Raw genomic sequence first — 23,401 nt, forward strand, 5'->3', positions numbered from 1 at the left:
CCGGGTTCAAAGTAAAACTGTGGGAAACACATCAACTATTAGAGTTAAACAACGGAACAACAAAAACAAGTGCAACAAAAACAAATGCCAATGCAACATACATAGAAACGAACAACTATATATATTGAAAACTGCCATATTCCTGACTTGGTACAGGATATTTTAAGAACACATATCAATAAATATCGGTCGTCCCACTGTCTATATCACTCTGCTTAGCTCCTAATAAATTTCATATTACGGCTTTGTGACGTCAAATACGTTGACCCGTCCTTAATAACTTTGACCCGAACTTATCAAGTCAACTTCCGGTTGCTGGTGAACCTAGGAAATCTTTTCCAAAAGACACAAATACAGCCCGATTAATTGATTATCAGGTTATTTGCATGTAGATATTTTAAAATATCAGCTGTGAGTCCCCATATGACGCTTTTTGTCGAGTGAGCGCAGGGAACGAGATCAAAATGCCTTCATATTGTGAGGAGCAGCTGATAATCGGTACTTATTGAGGTTGAACTGTATAAGATAATCATAAAAGTATTCTGACGACTATTTGACTGCAGAGACTGGTGAGCTTATAAAATGATAACACTGATCTCAGAAATTTGGACTCACCCACTACAGGTCCTCGGGGATCAGTTTGATAACCAGTACATTTAAACTTGATAAATTTTCAGTTGTGGAAATATTTAATTTAGGATATTCTTTCCCTTCTTTTTTGGTGTTACTTTTTGGTTTATTGTCCAACAGCAGTCAATACTTCCGGATGACCAATAGTATTATACTAGTTTCTGGACAACTGACATCCAATAAATTTTCAAAAATGAAAAAAAGAAATCAGTATACCAATCCTGATTTTTTCGTTAACAAAGTTTTTAATTTTATAAGAATGAAAATGCCAATTAGCCTTTGGACTTTTAATAACCACCCATCCATCCATTCAATTTGCTCCGTTCCTGAGTGTTATTTTTTTTGTATAATCACATGACTATACATGCTCTACTCTCGTCTGCTGAAGGTGGTTTTATCCCCATCTGAAATCCATTGGCAGAATTAGTAACATCTATACTTCGTCGCATTGGATGTTTCACTGATGATGTCCTAGTAGAACTTATATTTTTAGGTAAACTACTACTAACTTTGTCTCTCTCTTCACTTTCCAAAGAATTTTGTCTTTGAATAGATTTTTGTTTGTTAAACATTTTTGCAAAAGAGTTCTGGCGCGGAAGTGATTTTGCTTTTTTTTCTTTGATATTAGCCTCCTCAATCATGAAACTCAATTGCGTATTTAGTTTTTCTATTTTTGCATCCCTTTCTGCTACAGTTTCTTTCAGTTCTGTTACCTAGAAAATAAAATTTGCAATTTGTCAAAACAGTTTCACTGTAGTGTATAAAATATGAAACACACTAATTTATTATTTCAAGTTTGGAGCTCTAGTCAGGAATTTTGAAATAGTTTTATTGAATACTGTACCTGATACTGAAGTTTCGATATAGAAATGTCTTTTGCTGTACAAGATGCTTTTAATGTTGCTAATTCTGTTCTGTATTGGTCAACTTTTTTCTGGAGAAATGACTGCTTTTGTAATAAATTATTTCGAACGTGTTCCCTGTAAAAAACAAAACTACTGATTGATTTTCACAAATAAATTTCAAATGCTGAAGAAGAGAAATTTACACTTAATATTATACTGCGAATATATAAAAAGAAAGTATGCAGGACACTTATAGTCTGGAAGATTGTGTAACAATACTGATAAATAGATGGAAAACAAAACACAAAAAAGTTTTTCCTGTTTGTGTAGTATTGTCAATTTTGATGATCCAATACCTATTAAGTTAACTGGTTGGTAGATTCTTATAGACTCTCTCTCTCTCTCTCTCTCTCTCTCTCTCTCTCTCTCTCTCTCTCTATATATATACCAAGTGAATACCAGAGTCACTTCAAAATACAGCAGTATACCAGAGTCATTTCAATATACAGTAGTATATTAGAGTCACTTCAATATACAATAGTATACAAGAGTCACCTCAATATACAGTAGTATACAAGAGTCCCCTCAATATACAGTAGTATATACCAGAGTCCCCTCAATATACAGTAGTATACCAGTGTCCCCTCAGTATTCAGTAGTATACCAGAGACATTTCAATATACAGTAGTATACCAGAGTCACCTCAATATTCAGTAGTATACTAGTGTCCCCTCAATATTCAGTAGTATACCAGAGTCACCTCAATATACAGTAGTATACCAGAGTCACCTCAATATACAGTAGTATAGTATACCAGAGTCACCTCAATATACAGTAGTATACCAGAGTCACCTCAATATACATCAGTGTATACCAGAGTCACCTCAATATTCAGTAGTATACCAGAGTCACCTCAATATACAGTAGTATACCAGAGTCACCTCAATATACAGTAGTATAGTATACCAGAGTCACCTCAATATACAGTAGTATACAAGAGTCCCCTCAATATTCAGTAGTATACCAGAGTCCCCTCAATATACAGTAGTATACCAGTGTCCCCTCAGTATTCAGTAGTATACCAGAGACATTTCAATATACAGTAGTATACCAGAGTCACCTCAATATTCAGTAGTATACCAGAGTCACCTCAATATTCAGTAGTATACCAGAGTCATTTCAATATACAGTAGTATACCAGAGTCACCTCAATATTCAGTAGTATACCAGAGTCCCCTCAATATTCAGTAGTATACCAGAGTCACCTCAATATACAGTAGTATACTAGAGTCACTTCAATATACAGTAGTATACCAGTGTCCCCTCAATATACAATAGTATACCAGTGTCCCCTCAATATTCAGTAGTATACCAGAGTCACCTCAATATACAATAGTATACCAGTGTCCCCTCAATATACAATAGTATACAATAGTATACCAGTGTCCCCTCAATATACAATAGTATACAATAGTATACCAGTGTCCCCTCAATATACAATAGTATACCAGTGTCCCCTCAATATACAATAGTATACCAGTGTCCCCTCAATATTCAGTAGTATACCAGAGTCATTTCAATATACAATAGTATACCAGAGTCACCTCAATATACAGTAGTATACCAGAGTCCCCTCAATATACAGTAGTATACCAGAGACACTTCAATATACAGTAGTATACCAGAGTCACCTCAATATACAGTAGTATACCAGAGTCACCTCAATATACAATAGTATACCAGTGTCCCCTCAATATACAATAGTATACAATAGTATACCAGTGTCCCCTCAATATTCAGTAGTATACCAGAGTCATTTCAATATACAGTAGTATACCAGAGTCACCTCAATATACAGTAGTATACCAGAGTCACCTCAATATACAGTAGTATAGTATACCAGAGTCACCTCAATATACAATAGTATACCAGAGTCCCCTCAATATACAGTAGTATACCAGAGACACTTCAATATACAATAGTATACCAGAGTCACCTCAATATACAATAGTATACCAGAGTCCCCTCAATATACAGTAGTATACCAGAGACACTTCAATATACAATAGTATACCAGAGTCACCTCAATATACAATAGTATACCAGAGTCACCTCAATATACAGTAGTATACCAGAGTCCCCTCAATATACAGTAGTATACCAGAGTCCCCTCAATATTATCAGATTATTACATGGCATTTTTCATATCGCATGTATTATCAGCCCTAGGATCAATATCAGCCCAAGAGCCGCATGGCTCGAGGGCTGATATTGACCGAGGGCTGATAATACATGCGATATGAAAAATGACATATTATGATCTTTTTATCATATGCTTCAACAGAAGAGAAAAATAACAGATTTATATATTGATCCTTTTACGTGGTTCCCGAAGTTTAAAGAGTAAAAAAGTTCACGGCCGTCGGACCCCAAATTTGATACATTTAATATGAAATCTTTCTATCGTATGCCTCAACAGAGAGAGAGAAAAAAAAACATTTTAAATTGGACGAATCGACAAAAAAAATAATTCAACAATATACATAATGATAATTGTTTGGAAAGTAAACTTTTTAAGAAACTTTCTAAATTATGTTTCAGAAAAACTTTAAAAAAATGCATTTATTAAATAATTTGTTTGTTTTTTATATTTATTTTTTTTATTATTTTAAACAATATACTTTCCAGTATTCAAATAATTATTTTGTACACTACTTTGTAATGTTTTTCACTGAAAACGTACCATTGAGGTGTATTTTCTGGAATTGGCCGAGTATTACCGGAATGCCATGTGATAACGTTACGGAAAGGCATGTGATAACAATCGAAGCATGTGATAAACTTTTCATATCAGCCCGCTAAGCACCAATTCGAAAAATATGGAATTTACGTCAATGTAATGCTATTATCATACGGTAAAATTTATATGTTATTTAGTCTAAGTATATGATAAACAATAGTATACCAGAGTCACCTCAATATACAGTAGTATACCAGAGTCCCCTCAATATACAGTAGTATACCAGAGTCACCTCAATATACAGCTCAATATACAGTAGTATACCAGAGTCACCTCAATATACAGTAGTATAACAGAGTCACCTCAATATACAGTAGTATACCAGTGTCCCCTCGATATTCAGTAGTAAACCAAATTCATTTCAGTATACAGTAGTATATTAGAGTCACTTCAATATACAGTAGTACACTAGAGTCCCCTCAATATTCAGTAGTATAACAGAGTCACCTCAATATACAGTAGTATACCAGTGTCCCCTCAATATTCAGTAGTAAACCAGATTCATTTCCGTATACAGAAGTATATTAGAGTCACTTCAATATACAGTAGTACACTAGAGTCACTTCAATATACAGTAGTATACCAGAGTCATTTCAATATACAGGGTTTAGGTAAAATATCAAGGTCGTTTACCACTGGGCGATAAGCAAGCAATAACAATCTATCAATCGAATATGTTTATAAATAAAGCAGTAACTATTCAAAATTATGAAGGTTAATAGTTGGTTAACAGCCAGAAAAAAAAATGAGAATAGATATTTGAAATTTGAAATCAATATATGTTTGTTTAATCGATTTGTGTTTGTGTTGGGTGGCATTTTATACCAATAAAACCTTTATATTTCAACCAAAAATGAAAACTAGAAGTATAAGGCCGTGTTCACACCAAACGACATGTACAGTAAACTTGTTTACAATTAGTTTAATTTGTACGACTTTGCCCCCCCCCCCCCCCCCCCGCAGAGCTATAGAAAAACAGTACATTAACGGGTGTTACACAGACTCTTTTTAGATGATACACGGACTCTTTTTAGTTGTTACACGGACACTTTTTATGAATAGAATCACTCGTGCATGATCAGTGAGTTCATGGGCACTTTAACTTTCAATTAGATTTGAACTTTTTGGTACACCGACTTATTTCCTGTCTTTTTATTGAACAAAATATTTACGTTAGCATCAATATCTTTTTTCAAACATTTCCAGTAAAATACTATTCATATCAGTACACTAAGGGATTAGACATTTAACTTCAAAAAAAGGGGGGGTATGGCTATCTCCTAAAAAAGATATTTTGATTCCAAATTTTATGAGAAAAAAATTATTATGGTCAAGCAGATGACAAATTAATGTTTTGCATCATTCCTAATTTTCCGAATACCGTAAATAGTCCTAATTTAAACAAAAACATTTGGGTGATGGCGTTGAAAAGTAAATAGTTAATATTCTCAAAATAGAACATACCGCCCCCTTTATGAAGCAAAATATTCGGTCAATAAATGTTTTCTTCAATATATGGATATGAATAGTATTTTTGACAATGCTGAAGTAAAGGAATGATGATACTGACGTGTATATTTCAGTAAAAATAATACAGGAAATAAGTAAATAAAGAAATGATGATACTGACGTGTATATTTCAATAAAAATAAGACAGGAAATAAGTAAATAAAAATCAAATCTTTTCAAAAGATAAAATCCCTATCAACTCACCAATGCACGATTGATCCTATAAACAAAAAGTGTTCATATAATACACGTCCAAATAAGCAGCAAATCTAGAAGAAAATCATTCAACTTAGTCATCAATTTAGGGCGGTAAGCTGCGATTGGATCATAATGTAACACGTGTTTATTCCCGATCAACACTTGCAGATCTAGAGACGAGCATGAATTTAAAAAAAAATTAAAGTATATGCCTGAATATTTATAATATTAAGACAAAATCCATTTTTTCATAAACCTTATTCACTAATGAAGAAGGAAATTCATTCTTTTGATACATTTATATTGTTATCGAATTTATATCAGTGGCGGATCCAGGTCCAAATCCAGGACAAAACAGGGGGAACCAACTTTATGTCCCCATTTAAATGCATTGATCATCCAAAAAGGAGTGTTCCAACACCGGGACCCCACCACTGAATATTAAATTCATGTATTTGGCAACAAACGCGCGATTTTTACGATTTTTTTAAGGGAGGATGGCATGGTACATCCTGCATTTTTTCATTAAAAAAAAAAGATCACAGCCTGTTATTTTTAAAATGAATTAGTACCCCCCCCCCCCCCACCCCCCCCTACCCGCTTTCCGTTTCATCCATAAAAATCAAACGTTATCCTACTTACCACTAAAATATTTCTTTAATATACTACTTTTTTACGAAGTTGCATTTTAAAAAGTTTTAATGTACAACATTCATCTTTTACTTGAAACGGTTCTTTTTAATAAAATTATTAGATTCCTGACTTTTATTTTCTTGAGAAAAAAAAATCTCGATTGAAGGGAAATGAAAAAAAAAAAGGTGTTTATACTATTACTTACATTTACTGCTTTATGGCTATCTAAATTTCTCAAATGTTTAATCTTTGCAAAATGTATTATTACTTTCTTGACCATTGTTATATTATAGTTCGTTTCTGTGTGTATTACATTATAACGTTGTGTCGTTTGTTTTCTCTTATTTTTGAGTGTAAATTCACATTGCGATAAGACGTGTCACGGTACTTGTCTATCCCAAATTCATGTATTTGGTTTTGATGTTATATATATATGTTATATTTGTTATTCTCGTGGGATTTTATCTATGTGGGTTACATTTTAGTGTTATATCGTTGTTCTCCTCTTATATTTAATGCGTTTCCCTCGGTTTTAGTTTGTTACCCCGATTTTGTTTTTTGTCCATGGATTTATGAGTTTTGAACAGCGGTATACTACTGTTGCCTTTATTTGAAACGTCGTACAAGTCAGATAAAAAACAAAAGTAACAAAAGAAACAGGCCGGTAACAACCAGCCGAATAGTTTTTCTGCACTTGTAGTCAGGTCAAGGTCCTCAGCTATCGCCTCGGACCTTGACCTAACTACTCGTGCAGAAAAACTATCCGGCAACGGTTGTTACCGGCCTGTTTCTTTGTTACCTTTGTATTTTATCTAATACGTACTGGACATTGGTTTCACATTAAATTTGTTCACATCTATACACCTTGTTTAATTACCTGTACATAAGATGTGTTCACACTTGTAAACTCTATGTCATTTAAATGTTCATTACGTAGAACCGAATGCGAAAGTTTCGGACAACTTTTCTAGTAGTAAGGGAACGATCATTTGACCGGGGGGGGGGGGGGGGGGGGGAGGGGGGTATCGATGGAAATATTCCGAACCCCAATTGGATAAAAAAAAAAGGTCCTACTGATGATACAAAAATATTCTAAATCAAGAGTTTCCCCATACATTATAGTGTTAAATGTTGAAAAAAAAATTGATTACCAGCATCGAAAAAAAAAACCGGAATAAAACGTTTGCGCTGAAAAATTTCTGGCTCAGATAAATTAACAAAATACCCCCCCCCCTTTTTTTTAAGTTAAGTGGTTGCTTCTTTATGAAAGCTATTTTGATGATTTGCAGTAGTTTAGAAATAATAAAGATGTCTCGATTAAGCATTAGAAAACGTAGGCTGCAGCAGCGTGCTTACAGGCGAAGGATATATATTTTTATTCTCATAAAGCCAATGCATTACATCGGTACAGAGATTGAAGGAGAAGAAGGAATGATATATTAGGGATCACTATATTCCTATCTTTTCTGTTTTTTTTTCAAATGGTATTTCTTCTCCAAGGAGTATTTGGCAAAGGGAGGGGTAATGTTTTTTTTTTTTTTTTAGTTTTAAGGGTAATTTAACGGATCCGAGATACATGTACTAGACAAACAATACCTTTACCTCACACTTTTTAAGTAATTCATTTATGAGTGAATCTTTGTTTGAGTAAAGACCAGTGGCAAACATTTCTGTGCAAGTCAAGTCGATTCGGAAAGACCTTAATTTTCAAATGAATTAGTATGAAATTCAAAACAGTGTAGCTGTGGCCATTGATTGACACATTAAAATCATTCATTGACTGTGACAATTTAGGTGAACGTTTGTATGTAACGACCAATGTTCACTATGTACTTTTTAAAGACACTTAAACTATGGGGTCACCAAAGGTTCTCAACACCTAAATAAAGTAATTCGAAAAATTAATCAGAAATAACACGATATTTTGATTTATATCAATTATATAAATCAAAACACAAAGGTTATTCCTGATTAATTTTTCGAATTATTTTATAATTAAGGCGTTAAGAAACCTTTGTTGACCCCACAGTTTAAATGTCTATCGTAGGTACGTCATGAACAGTGGTTGTTACAGACAAACGTTCACATAAATTGTCCCAGTCAATGGATGATTTTGATGGGTCAATCAATGGCCACAGCTACACTGTTTTGAATTTCATACTATGTGTTCGGCAATGATGCTGCTTTGAGTCTTGATAAGGGTTTAATAAAGCTACGTTAAGTTTAAAAAAAAAACAAATAAATATATCAAGTTTAGACAAATATTTCTGTAAAGAACTTTATTAATAATTGTTATAAATATCAATTTTATTCAAAAATTGTTTCTTCCTTAAATATACACGGTGAAACTAATGTTTTAAATGCCTAGTTTTGTGTACACTTAATCTACACAAGGCCTACATCGAGTATCGACTGTATGTAGACAAAACATGTTTTACACTACATGTAAACATTGAATTTTATCAATGGGAACGTAATTTTGTTTAGTTTACATGTGAGTTACACTTACACAACACCGAGTTTAGGTCAATGTGAACACGGCCTAAGTGTACAGTTTTAATATTAGTATGAAAGGTTCAATACAATGATAAATGTGATTCTGGAAATAATATTAGTGTATAGTTAAACATGTTAACTATCATAAACCAATGCCAACAGGGATTTGTTAAAATGAGGACGGAAAACTGTATTCCTTAAATATAAATAAACAATGGAATTATTTAGGAATAACACACAAAGATAACATGATTAAAGGATGAAAAACTATAAAGTTATAAACTCTCACGATTAAAGAACGAGAGTATTTAAAAGTCATGCAAAAAACACAGAATATTAATCAGTATAACAATATTTGTCAAAATGAGGACATGCAAGACGATAGAGTATATACTTACTGCTCGAGACTTTCAGAAGTACTTGTAGGAGTAAAATGAAAATTATGTTTAAAATCGATATACACATGTATTATAGTACATGTGTTATGATATTACTAAGCAGAATACCACCTTTTAAAGTATATTTACTTTTACGAGAAGCATATATGATGGTCATTCTTTTTGGCTCATAAAATAATTATTTTAGTTTTTTGTTCATATTATTATAAAGAACTGTATACAAAATGTGATATATGTCCCAAAATTAGACCAAATCTTTCTTTTTCCCCCTCTTTTGAATTACATAGTTTTTCCTATCCTATGGATATGCTGCTATTATATTCATTGCCATATGATATGCTGCATATTATATTCATTGCCATATTTGTGCAGTTATAATTCCAATGTGTTATGCTTACAAGTGAGATACTATATATTGTTTTGTTCGCAGAAGTATTCTTAAACTTCTAATCGACAAACAACACAAAAATATGAAGATGAATTATAAACAACACAGCTATATCAATTTAAATCAAATAATAAATGAAACGAAAACAATTTCATCAATTATCTAAACCTAACTTCATACTAGCTCACACTGACACCCATTATTGTTCGTGTATTGGTACTTACCAATTTCGCCTATCTCGATTTTTGAGTTCACTAGAATCGACACCAAGTAGATCAAGACCTTCTTTCTTCTTTTCTAGTTCTTGCTTTAATCTATCCAATTCCTAAAATATGGCAGTTGTTATCAAATAGTTTTATGTTGCATTGAGGTTTGTTTTGTTGCACTTCAGTGTTTCTGACGTTCCGTTGTTTTCCTCTTATTTAGTTTGTAACCAGGATTTGTTTTCTAAATAGATCTATGACTATTGAACAGCGGCATACTACTGTTGCATTTATATATTATAAATATTGCTCATGATAAGTATAACTTATTGTAAAAAGTAAAATAACAAAAATAACAAACTCGAAGGAAATTCCCTAAGCAAATGGCAAAATCAAAAGCTCAAACACATCAAACGAATAGATAACAACCAAACTAATTACGGGCAAATATAAGATGTAACGGGTTTCTTTCCTCAGAATATATAATGTACAATAACAACATTTTTATGCCATGTTCAGGAACATCATCAATGACCGGAACCTTATTTTTTACCCTAATATCTGCATAAAACATATTAAGACTTTTAAGTTTAAAGCTCCGTCTATCATATTTATAGTATTTCTATCATAATCCAGACCAGCTACAATCATACCTCTTCTAGCGATAGTAGGTCCTTCTGTCTCTTTTGGCACATTTCTTGTCTTCTATCTAAGCCAGACTCAATTTCATCCATCTTCGAAAGAAAGGATATAGAAAACAGAATGAACTAATGCAAGAAAAAAAGTCCAGTGATTAATTTACAATCTACTTGCAACTGTTGGAGAATGCCATTGAGTCATCGGAAGAAAAAGAGCTCTAACAAAAAAATATTGTGAAGGGTACAACTATGTTATGTAGTTATGGATTTAGAAAAATGAATCATTTGGCGTCTGATTAGTTACATCAGCCCCCAAGCATGTGAGAAGAAATATCTAAAAAGAAACTTACAACGAAACAAACGCATGACAAGTTATGGTCAAACTACAAGATATTATTACCCGCAGGATTTTTTATACACAGTCGACATTCCCCAACACCTGCAGACAAATTTTCCATGGAGGAAACGGTGGTTCTAGACTAATATTGCATATCACCAAAACTTTGTAAAAATTTCTGTATTAAGTCAAGACCATAACAGTTATCTTGGAATTCATTTGTTCCATCGTGTTTCCCGTCTTGTACAGGAACTTGACTATCGATTTAGCAGTGCTTCCGTAGATTCGGTGTATGATGCTATAAGTTGTGAGAGATAACATAAAATGTAATGATTGTTTTACAAGAAATCCATTACAGATGTGAACGGATTGATATTTGGTCTTGGGTAAATAATTTTAATATTTGTTATTGGCTTTGTACAAGTTTTGAGTAACTGCTAGTTCTCTCGGATTGTGTTCTTATGTTGTGTTGTTGTAGTGGCAAAAGTGGGAATAAAGAGACATTGAATCTTGCTCTAATGATACAAATATTTACCTCTTTTTCATAATTCTCTAATTCCGTTTTTCTTTCTGATAAACTTTCTTCTTGGTCTGCTAACATGTTCTCTCTATCTATCTGACTTTGACGTTTTGCTAGAATGTCCATGTCTTCCTGTAAACTATTTAATTTGTCGTGCCACATTTTTGTTACTGCCGTTGGATCTTTATGTAACACTCTGAAAAAAAGAAACATCTTAGAATGTATCAATTCCCATTTATTTATTTATGAGTTAACTGATATCTATAATATCTATATTCTTCACGTCCACATGCATTAAAATGTTCGTATGGAATAATGTAATTAGTGTTTCAAATGCACAGAATTCAAAAAAAATCGTAAGGGTTCCGCGGAACCCATTGTCTCGCCTATTTTTGCTGTAAATCGCAGGCTCAACAAAAATGAGGAAAAAAATCAATAAAAATATTCCTCTTGATACTATCTTTTGATTGTAAGAAGCTTCTGTCCAAGTTTGGTAGAAATCCAGGTTAGTTTAGGAATCTTATAAAAACTTTAACTGCAGACTGTATGTAATGTTAAAAATTTACTTCTGGATATTATCTTATGATCATAAACAAGCATCTGTCCAAGTTTAGTACAAACCCAGGATAGTGTAAGAAAGTTATTAAAAATTTTAAAAGTTTAACCACAGAGTGAATGTAATGTTTCCTGGCAGAAAATCAAAGTCTATTTATAAGTAAAATACGGGAAAAATGGATTCATTTTTTTACAAAATTTACTTCATGAAACTATCTTATGATCATAAACAATCTTCTGTCCAAATTTGGTACAAACCCAGGATAGATTAAGAAAGTTATTTAAATTTAAAAAAAAAAACGTTAACAGTGGCGTAGCCAGGGTTGAAATGATGTGGATGCCTTCGCCGAGCGGAGCGAGGCAAATTTTTTTTTAGACTATTTTATGCAGATTTTTTTTTTCAGACATTGTTCCTATAAGCACATGTACTCCCCTAGAATCCGACACTGGTTAGATGTTTGTTTAATTTAAAAATACCCACCAATTCATATAATTATTTTCAAACAAAATTTTAATGTTTTCTCGAAATTCTCGAAATTGAATGCAATTCATAATTTATTTATTTGATCAGTGTAAAGGTTTCCCCCCAATCTTATTTTTGACATCTCATAAACGGCCCCATCACAGCGGCACTTCTGTATAAAGAAATTGAAGTGATCCCCTTTCCTAGCATTTCTAAAAAAACGGCCTCATCACAGCGGCACTTCGGAATACAGAAACTGAAGTGATTCCATTAACGCGTCGCAGGGGGCATCATCGAAATTCCTGGTGTCCGTCCATCCGGTCTTGTTTGCACTCTCATGTGTACAATTCTTGTCAGATTTTTATATCATCAGCAATGACAATTTCGAAAATAAGTCCTAAGCTTTGACCTTTTGAAATATAAATTATAACGGAAATATTATTGCATTTTCACTAAAGCTTTTATTTCTCCATTAAAAATAAAAGGAAAAGGAAAAACATTATTTTTTATTTTTTATTGCCCTTGTTCCTTGGTTACATAAAATATGTGCAATACAGGGGACATAGGAACTTTGTTCTTTTATTGAAAATAAAATTAATATGTGGACCTAGATAGAAACTGGTATTACTGATAAGCCTAGGAATGATCACACTCTATTACAGATTATTTCATATCGGTTGAGAATAAGATTCTCTTATTGGATAAAAAGGGGTCACATGGCATTCATTATTCTTCAGTAATAAATTCCATCGGTCATTAACAGAAAAAACGGACCAGAAAACCGGTCGTTAACGAACTTTTACATAATAATGACCGGTGGGGCGTGGTTTCCATCTGATAATGATTGTTGGGGCGTGGTTTCCGTCTGATAATGACCGCTGGGGCGTGGCTTCTCTGTTTAGAGAGATTTACCTTTTATGAAACATGTTCCTGATTTTAATATTATATTCAAGTTGTTGAATTGTTTATTATATGTTTTCGTTAAATGTAAAATTAAAGATAACTTGATTAAGTATTTATATACTGAAAAATTGCACTAAAATAAATGGCAGTATTACTACGACTGGTCTTCACTCTTTGTCATAGAAATCGTACAACTACCCGAGTTCGCTTTAGGCATTTTGAATTTACGAGAATTTTCCAAAACATGGTTTCTCAATGAAATAAACATAATAGTTCTTGCAAAAACTGGTCATTATCGTGATACATGGACTGCCCGTAGGACAGTGGTATTGACTGCGACAGCGATAATGACCTCGCCTTTAGCTCAGTCATTATCACTATCTTAGTCAATACCACTGTCCTGTGGGCAGTCCATATATCACGATAATGACCAGTTTTTCAAGAACTATTATATAATTGGGTTTTTTTTCACGTCGTCTTTCATGTCACAGGAAACGATATCAGGATATAGTGGTTTAGTTGTCAGTTATGTTGTTAGTCAGTTGTAGAAGCCATCGCTCCGCTAGTCTCAATTTCAGATGAAACATGTCCGAGGATCTGTGCATCGTCCTCTGTACTTGCCGTAGCCGACGACGTAATCTTTTTACGAAAAAAAATCGAGAACACTTTTCTGCGATTTATCCATCTTGTTTTATTACATGAACTAAATTATCCTTAATAAAAGACCACGCATACTTCATCGGAATATTATTGGATGTTATCCTCATATCCTAACCCTAGTTACATACGGATACCTCCGAGTTTAACTGCTGCAAACATATCTTTTTTTATAATTTTTTTCCTGTCAAAATGATGTGGATGCTTGAGCATCTGAGCATACATGCAAGCTACGCCACTGGTTAACCACAGAGTGAATGTAATGTTTCCCCGCAGAAAAACTAAGTCCATTTATAAGTAAAATACAGAAAAAATGGAATTTTATTTTTACAAAATTTACTTCTAAATACTATCAAGCTTCTGTCTAAGTTTAGTAGAAATCCAGTATAGTTTAAGAAAGTTATTAAAATTTCAAAAACTTTATCCACAGGGTGAATATTTGTGGACGCCGCCGCCGCCGACGACGACGACACCGACGCCGACGGAATGTAGGATCGCTTAGTCTCGCTCTTTCGACTAAAGTTGAAGGCTCGACAAAAATGTGCGTAGTAATATACAAATGTATATGCATAACTGAAACGAAATTTATCAATAGTATTGCAAATGTTATAATATAGTCTTTTGCTATCCACATATTAAGGCAAGCAACAGTTCGGTTGGTGAAACGTAGTATTAGTATAATTTCTCAGTGACTAATAACGTGGAACATTTCTTTGAAAAAAATAAAACTATTATTACGGAGTATGACATAGAGATTGGTATAGAAAAATGCATCAATGGACACTCGACAAAAATTATTAGGCTGTATGTAAAAATCAATACAAAGCTTTATTTCATGTTCTTGTTGATTTTTTTTTCGGACAAATACTGATGTTTAGATTGATGGGCATTCTGAATATGGTCCTATTTAGAAATAAATTTAAAATATTCCTTGCTTTTTGCCAGAAAACATGAATATCGTAATACAGAATTGTATCAAACAATAAATATCATTTTTGCAGTTCACTTAGCTCAATTGTAGTCTAAAAAATTTCGTTTTTACATATTTCTATCTATAAAACAAATGATCTCTTGTATTAGAGCTAAATTTGCTTCCTTTTATAAATTTATACCTTTTCTCCTGTTATAAATCAGTCGGTCTTACCCGTTCATCTCTTCTTTTGTTTCAATATCTCTTGCCTTGACAAGTAATTCTGTATCGTCATTTCTTGCTTGTTCTATATCAGCATCAGCCATGCTTTGATGCAATTCTTTGTGTATTTTTATTTTATATTTTTGCAGCTATAAAACCACAGAATGTCATAAATAAATAAAAGAAGGTGTATGTTAAACGTCAGTGAAATGGAAGTGTATCAAATATATGTTTCTATAGAAATATGAATAAAATGAAATATTGGGTAAACGTCAATGAGATAGTAACCAAATGACAAACATTACCAACAAACTCATCATAGAAAAAAGGATAGAAACGTGCGTTTCGTCTACAAAAGACTCACCAGTGACGCTCGAATAAATAAAAGTTAAGAAGGCCAAATAAGTACGAAGTTGAAGAGCATTGTGGACCAAAAATTCCTAGAAGTTTTGCAAATACAGCTGAGGATTTCTGTTCCTGATTTCTAAGACGCTCAAAGACTGCCTTCGATAAACTGGTTCCTATGCATTATAATAAGCTCTATGTAATCCCGAGTCTAAAGTTGTGAATAGATGAAACAGAAACTACTAAATATTTGCATTTACACCAAATTAAAAAAAAAAAAAAAAAGCATAATAATATGACACTTCCTATTCACTGGCGATATTCCTGTCTTAGGACAAGGACACTGAACACGTGGCACTGTTAAACTAGTTTTAAATAAAATCTTTAAGTTTAATTTAGACTAACCAAAGGTACATAAAAAAACTGAACATTCAATCTGATTATTTTTGGTTTAGATATCCTGTCTTCCTACATGACTTACCAAATTATGAACACAAACTCATTATAAGAAGAACTCTTGATTTGGACATATATTTATATAAAAAAAAAAAACAACGTGCAGATAATAAGCATATTGAATAAAGAAAAGAAAACCACAAAAATCTACATTGATTAATCAAGAATTCTCTCGCATGTTGGTTGACCGCTATGGAATAAGCGTTTCTCAGATGATATCGAATATGTTCCGTGTCGTAACTACAATCCCATTAACTTTTCACGAATGTAACCTATCGAATTATACTATTTACCGGGTTTGTAATAACATGAGTAACACGACAGGTGCCATATTTGGAGCAGGATCTGCTCACCTTTCCAGAGCACCTGAGATCGCCTCGAATTTTTGGGTGGGTTCGTGTTTCTTACTTAGTCTATATAGTTTTCTATTTTGTGTCTTGACTTGTGTACTATTATTTGTCTGTTTGTCTGTTTGTCTTTTACTTTTTTAGCCATGGCCTTGTCAGTTTATTTTTCGATCTATGAGTTTGACTCTTTCTCTGGTATCGTTTGCAATGGAGTTTGAATTAAGAAAACTTAAAATTACCTCTTTTTCACACATTTCTCTGAATTTAAGTATCTCCTGTCCAAGAACATATATTTCCTTTCTGAACATTTCGCGGCATTCTTCAACAACATGGATATCTTCCATAACGGACTATGAAAATAGATATACTAATAATTAATAAAAAGTTTAGTATTAACAGTATATTTTATTCAAAATTGTCTTGTAAATTATTCTAGTTTAAACAGGTTTTGTGAACATTATTTATATTGAGCTAGCTATATATGGTATGTCAGAAATTGTGCAATAAGGTCGAATTTTTTTGGGCTATTAAAATGAATATATTAACTACTGTAAATATTACTATATTTTAAACTTTGGACCTCAAATGTATTTATTTAAGAAAACGACAAAACCTGCTTATAAAATTTCAACAATTTTCACATGTTGTCTTTTCATATTCATATATATAAACATCAGTACTATTGAAATATATTTGTAACACACCGTGTCAAATTTGAAAAGTTTGTGCAAATACGTTTGTGTAAGTGAGATGTCCTTTTCGTAAGGCTTCGATAATACTTAAGGATTATACTTAAGATATGAACCATTATGTCAGATCATTTGGGTAATTGGCCATCGATGGACTTTCAAGTGATAGCATAGGTGACAATTTTGCATGTGTGTACAATGACCAAAAATATCATCCATTCATATATCGTCAAAATAACATGAATTGAAAGAATTGAAAAAATCTTACTAGATGTTTACATTTTCAGAGGCCAATTAATGGCACTGAGTTACAGAATATGTAAATTCCTACCGAATCAGGTTCTCTTTTTTTGTTCAGGACTTTTGTTTATTATGATGAATGTTAATGCGCTGAAAACATTTCATTAGCATACATATACCTCTCTCATTTTAAAGGAAACCTTTTTCTTCTGTTGAAGTCTTTCCAAAGGTGCCATCTGTATGGCTCTTCTTTGTCTAAGTCTAGCTGGATTCTGTTATGAGAAAAAATAATCAATAACGTCCAAAGAGAGGATTTGTCAAATTTATATCAGCAAAAAGTGAAATAATAAAAATATCTAACTCACACTAAACGAATGTAAAACAATTGTCAGATTCTTTACCTGGTACAGGCAGTTCCTTAATATTTAGACAATGGTGGATTAAACATGGGTTTATAGCAAGCTAAACTTCTCACTTATATGAAAAGCGCATAAAATTGTATTATATTGACAACTATGTGAAGAAGACAAATAGACATAATGGGTAAAATGTCAAAAAAATAGGAGTAAAGCAGTCAAAAGTAAAATCACAAAAATAATGAACTCCGAGGAAAATTCAAAACTGAATGTCCCTAAGTTCCGAGCCACGCCAAAAAGAAATTAACAAAAATGGACTTAACATTTAAAAGTTAAAAATTTACATACAATACATAATTATAGACAAGGTATTGGTATCATCCGATGATTTATTTAGATGGATTAGACGTTCTTTGACAAACCCAGTTTTTTGCTCCGACAGTGATAATTGATAATTTCACAGTTTGAATCTTCTCGTTTGTCATAGATTCTGGTACTGAAATGACCGCTTATGTCAAATTCAAGGTATAACAAGTCTTAAAATAAGCAGAGGAGGCCAAGTCTGTTGTTTATTTAGTTTCTAGTTCTGGAATATTAATGGAACCCAATCATAAAAGTTTAGATTATTAATGGTCGGAGTAAACACCAAAAATAGTTGAATGTGAAATCAAATGATCTGGCTTCTTTGATCTTCTTAATAGTTTTTGACAAGTGTCTAAAGGAACTTCTACTAGTATGAAAATAAGAAGAGGTCGGCAAGGAGAGGCATACAGTTCGTTCCCATAGGAATGCTGACAAATTATTGAAAGTGAAACACCAAATCCATAATATGACATTTTTGCTTTTCATTTATTGATTAGTCATAAATCAGGCCGTTGGTTTACTCGTTTGAATTGTTTCACATTTTGTCTTGTCGCTGTCTTTTATAGCTGATTACACGGTAAATACTAGTAGTTTGTTCATTGTTGTAATTAGTTGTCCATTATTAATCGACTTTGGTAGATAGTTGTCTTATTACAGTGGTGTTAGAAAGATAACCTTTCAGCTTTGGGGATAAGTTAATGAAAAGTATCGACAAACTAAAATGAACCGTAAATAATTACGGGCTCTATAAGCAACATCGCCGAAACAATGATGATGTGATATCCCGTTTGTAATTAAGTTCTCTTCTGGTTTGCTGTTAAAGCAAAAAAAAAATTATATCATGAAACAATAAATGTTTATCAGAATTTCATCATAGTAGTTGCTCACAATATAATGTCTCTTTTTTAAGCTCCTGTAAAATAAAAAAAAAATGTTCGACGCAACAGCGGGTAATTGGTACTATGCACTGTACAGATGCGCAATTTGGATTTCGCCCGGGTAGCAGCACTGTTGATGCAATTTATTCTTTGTTGACACTCGTTCAGAAAGCACTTTTCAAGAAAAAACGTTTATATTGCTGTTTCGTTGACTACAAACAGGTATTTGACTCCGTAACCAGTCTTAACTCATGGTTAAAACTATCAAGAGTTGGTATAACAGGCAAATTACTGTCTGTTTTAAAATCAATGTATTCTACAGTGAAAGTTGATGGTTTTTATTCTGAGCAGTTTACAAGTTCAGTCGGTCTTATGCAAGGGGAAGTTCTTTCTCGTTATATGTAAATGACTTTGAAATGGAATTTCTACGTAATAGTTATATACAATATGAAGTGCAAGACTTGTCATTATTTTTACTTATGTATGCTAATGATATGATTGTATTTTCTGATTCAGCTTTTGGCTTGCAAGATATGTTAGACACATTATTAATATATACTTGTAAATGGAGTTTGACTGTAAATATTGCCAAAACAGAAACTATGTTATTTAGAAACGGAGGTTTTGTAAAAGACGAAGAAATTTGGTATTATGATGGCAATGCTATTGACATAGTTGATGAATTTTGTTACCTTGATGTACTGTTAAATTTTAACGGTAAATTTGTTAAAGCTCAAAAACATTTAGCTGAGCAAAGTAGAAAAGCTGTTTTTGGTTTAAAGTCGAAGGTTTCGTCATTGTATTTGAATGTTTTTACATATTTGAATTTATTTGGTACTTACATTAGCAGTATTTTATGTTATGGTTGTGAAATATGGGGCTTCCATAAAGTTCCAAATATTGAAAAAATACAATTTGATTTTTGCAAAAACATATTAGGTGTTAAACAATGTACAACAAATGTTACGGTTTATTTTGAATTGGGTAGATATCCTTTGATATATTTTAGAATGTACAAAATAGTGAAGAACTGGTTAAAATTGTTATCCACAAGCAACTGTATTCTTAAAAACTGCTACAGGGAACAACTGTATAATTTCTGTAATATTAGAAGCAGTTGGATTTATCAACTACAACAATTATTATTTAACTTAGGTTTAAATGAGATCTGGTATAACCAAGACAATTTGATTATTGATACAAATTTATTATTATTTGTAAAAACAAGGATATATGATCAAGCAAAACAGACTTTGAATGATCAACTGAACGTTTCATCTAAGTGTTATTTATATAAATATATTGTCAATAATGTATGTTTACAGAATTATCTAACTAAACATATGAATTTTAGAGTGTATTTAACTCCCCTTAGATTGTCTTCTCATAATTTGTTTGTTGAAGTATGCCGTTATCATGGAGTAAATAGGTTAGATAGAAAGTGTACTCTTTTTACTTTGAATATCACTGAAGATGAATTCCATTTTGTTTTACAATGTGAATGCTATAGAGACTTAAGGATACAGTTTATTAAACCTTATTATTATAGACGTCCATCGTCGTTCAAATTAATGCAACTTCTCAGCACTGAAAATGTAAAAGATTTGCGTAATTTGTGTAAATTCTTGTTTAATGCACTTAATCATAGGACCAAACTGTTATAGGTCAATACTTGATATGTATTTGCTTCTCTGATGTATTATGTCATATTGTGTTATAGAAATGTATTTGTATTTATTGCACTGATAAGCATAATAAAGAATTGAAATTGAAGTTGGTGTTGATAATTGTTGTTTTATATGATTAAATAGATAATGAGATGTAGGTTTAAACGTCAGCAATCCACGAGAATGAAACAACAATATAAAGATAAACCTCTAGGGGTATTCAACACAAGCAGATACTTTTTGCAATTTCTAAATTAAAGGTAATATGAACGAATTTTTTATGCATTCAGCGGACAACACTTGGCCGTACAGAATATTAACACATTCCTTGATAATTTTCTAATTTCATGATTGTCCGGTAAAATATATAAGGTTAAGAGCTCAAATTTGTTCTTTCACTTTTGTTTGTATAATTCCCGATTGCATTAATCATATAACACAGATATCACTAGCACGCTATTTTGAATTACAATTGAAAATAGCAAGGTATGGAACTATAAACAAAAAGGTCGTTCCATAAAGTAAGTAAATGGGTTGGAAAATAAAATGTCAATGTGAACCATAACATAAATTCAAACTGGTCTTACCTTGGTGGTCCCTACCACGTATTTGTTCATTTTTAATCTTGAACTTTATAACTAATACAAGTTTTAATTAAAAGTTACATAGGTCTAGGAATAAATCGTTATCTCATAAATCCAGTCATTATCCTTTCTTTCTTCGACAATAATCTTACGTAATGGTTGACATACTTTTAAATTCCCTTTCACAATAATGAATAATAAAGTTGAATGGTTTTAATAAATGAAGTCATAACTCCGGAACAAAAAAGGGTTATATTTAATTCCATTACTAGTGTTTTAATTTTGGAAGTAGTTATGGTCGGGTCAAGAAATAAAAACGTTTTAAATAATTAAATAAATATTACAACTGTTTATCACGGTAAGTAAAGATTTTACAACACTTAAAGAATCCCAGGAACATATTTACGAATACACTTGAGAAATACAAGACCATAATATTCATTTACTATTCATTGTTATAACATGGTATTTTGTACTGGGTGTTTAATTACAATGTAAAAGGTAAACAAATCTTGGTGTATTCCATGCAGTTACCGAATAGATGATATAAACAACAATACAATAGATATAGATACTTCTACAGTTTTCTGTGCGAAACTTAACATTTGAAGATTAAATGAAAAAAATATTAGCCTATAATGTCACAAAAATGTATGTACCAGACCGTTTTAGTTGGTGAAATTCAACGTGATATAAAACTAGACCGAGTGAAGAACCAACTCGTTCGGCTTAATGATAAGTTTATGACCCTATATATTTTAGTTTTTCTATTAACATTATCAGCTTTGGAAATATTTGTTTTACTATTTTAAAACAAAACAAAAATGTTGTTTTTCTAGAAGCCCCCTAAAGTTCTAAGGAAATAGATGACATAGATATACATTAGAGCTAGTTTTTTTTAAATTTTAATTTATTTTTAATCTGCTTGTATTTTTCCTTGTCCATGACGAATCCATTAACTTTTTATACAATATGTTTATTTTAAGAAAGACAATGTTATCAATTCAAATGCGGAATGTTTAGTCTACTAGATTTAGACTGATATCTCTTCCTTTATCTTTATCATGATTAACGCTCTCATGACAAGTCATATCGAAACAAATTCTCAATCAGCATAGTCTTTAACTCGTATTGTGTTAAATAGTAAGACAAGAAGGAATATTTTGATTAGAAACGTTTTTATAACAACGTAGACAAGACCATTTCTTGCTGCGCTCATGTTATCAATTGATTGGATTAGATTAGGTGAACGTTCGTCTGTAACACTATATAAATAACCTGAGTAAATAACAGATAGCTGTGATAGAGCATATTGTTCTGTACCGCGAGAAAACATTGTCAACTGAGGCGATAATAAATATTCTTGTCATATCGTGCATGTTTCGGTGTGAGCCAAGGCTCCGTGTTGAAGGCCGTACATTGACCTATAATGGTTTACTTTTTTAAAATTGTTATTTGGATGGAGAGTTGTCTCATTGGCACTCACACCACATCTTCCTATATCTAAGTTATAGACATTTAAACTGTGGGGTTGCCAAAAGTTCTAAACGCCTAAATCAAATGGTACGAGTAAACATCAATATGATCTGCAGAGTAAGATCTACAAATGAGTTAACATGATCAAAATTCTCAATCGACTCCTTAAGGAGTTATAGTAGGGTTGCTGCCCCTGAATTAGAAATTTTAAGGAAATTTTGCAGTGTTTGGTTATGACCTTAAATATTATAACGGTATAGTATTTACCACTATTAATTGTGATTTTATCCTTATAATACATGATTTCCAAAACAATAGTAAATACAGGTGAGCGACACAAGCTCTTGAGAGCCCATAGTTTCTTCTCGTTCACCAGCATGTACTTTACTCTTGTTTCTATTTGAATCCCCATTGGAATGCCTCCGATAGACTGGGTTAAAGTAAAATCACTGTTAGCTGATGACACAAAAGTTAAAGGTAAATTGTTCAGTATTATTACCAACAAAAGTGTTGCGGTTGTCCGTTTACTATAAAAATAATCGAATGGATAACAACTGTCACATTCCTGACTTGGTACAGACATTTTCTTTTGTAGAAATGGTGGATTAAACCTGTTTTTAAAGCTAGCTAAACCTCTCACTTGTATGATACTCGCATCAAATTCCATTATCTATGTTTATGACGTACATTGTATT

At 32.3% G+C, this 23,401-nt stretch overlaps 1 protein-coding gene across 3 annotated transcripts; it reads right to left on the bottom strand.

Annotated features, from left to right (window-relative positions):
- Nucleotides 1–670: 670 nt before the first annotated feature.
- On the bottom strand, nucleotides 671–21,374 carry LOC143068285 (uncharacterized). Of its 3 annotated transcripts, none has more exons than XM_076242206.1 (10): nucleotides 21,234–21,373; nucleotides 17,562–17,654; nucleotides 16,693–16,803; nucleotides 15,318–15,454; nucleotides 11,611–11,791; nucleotides 10,754–10,834; nucleotides 10,122–10,222; nucleotides 9,510–9,530; nucleotides 1,475–1,610; nucleotides 671–1,343 (listed from the first exon to the last, which is right to left on the bottom strand). In XM_076242206.1, exons 1-10 carry the CDS (start codon nucleotides 21,261–21,263, stop codon nucleotides 981–983), a joined length of 1,254 nt encoding a protein of 417 aa, XP_076098321.1. In that variant the 5' UTR covers nucleotides 21,264–21,373; the 3' UTR covers nucleotides 671–980. The 3 variants fall into 3 exon arrangements, with proteins under 3 accessions (XP_076098321.1, XP_076098322.1, XP_076098323.1); XM_076242207.1 differs by lacking the exon at nucleotides 21,234–21,373 and adding an exon at nucleotides 20,516–20,551; XM_076242208.1 differs by lacking the exon at nucleotides 9,510–9,530 and having other exon boundaries at nucleotides 21,234–21,374.
- Nucleotides 21,375–23,401: the final 2,027 nt, after the last annotated feature.

Source organism: Mytilus galloprovincialis, chromosome 3 (genome assembly GCF_965363235.1).
Source record: "Mytilus galloprovincialis chromosome 3, xbMytGall1.hap1.1, whole genome shotgun sequence".
NCBI lineage: Eukaryota > Metazoa > Mollusca > Bivalvia > Mytilida > Mytilidae > Mytilus > Mytilus galloprovincialis.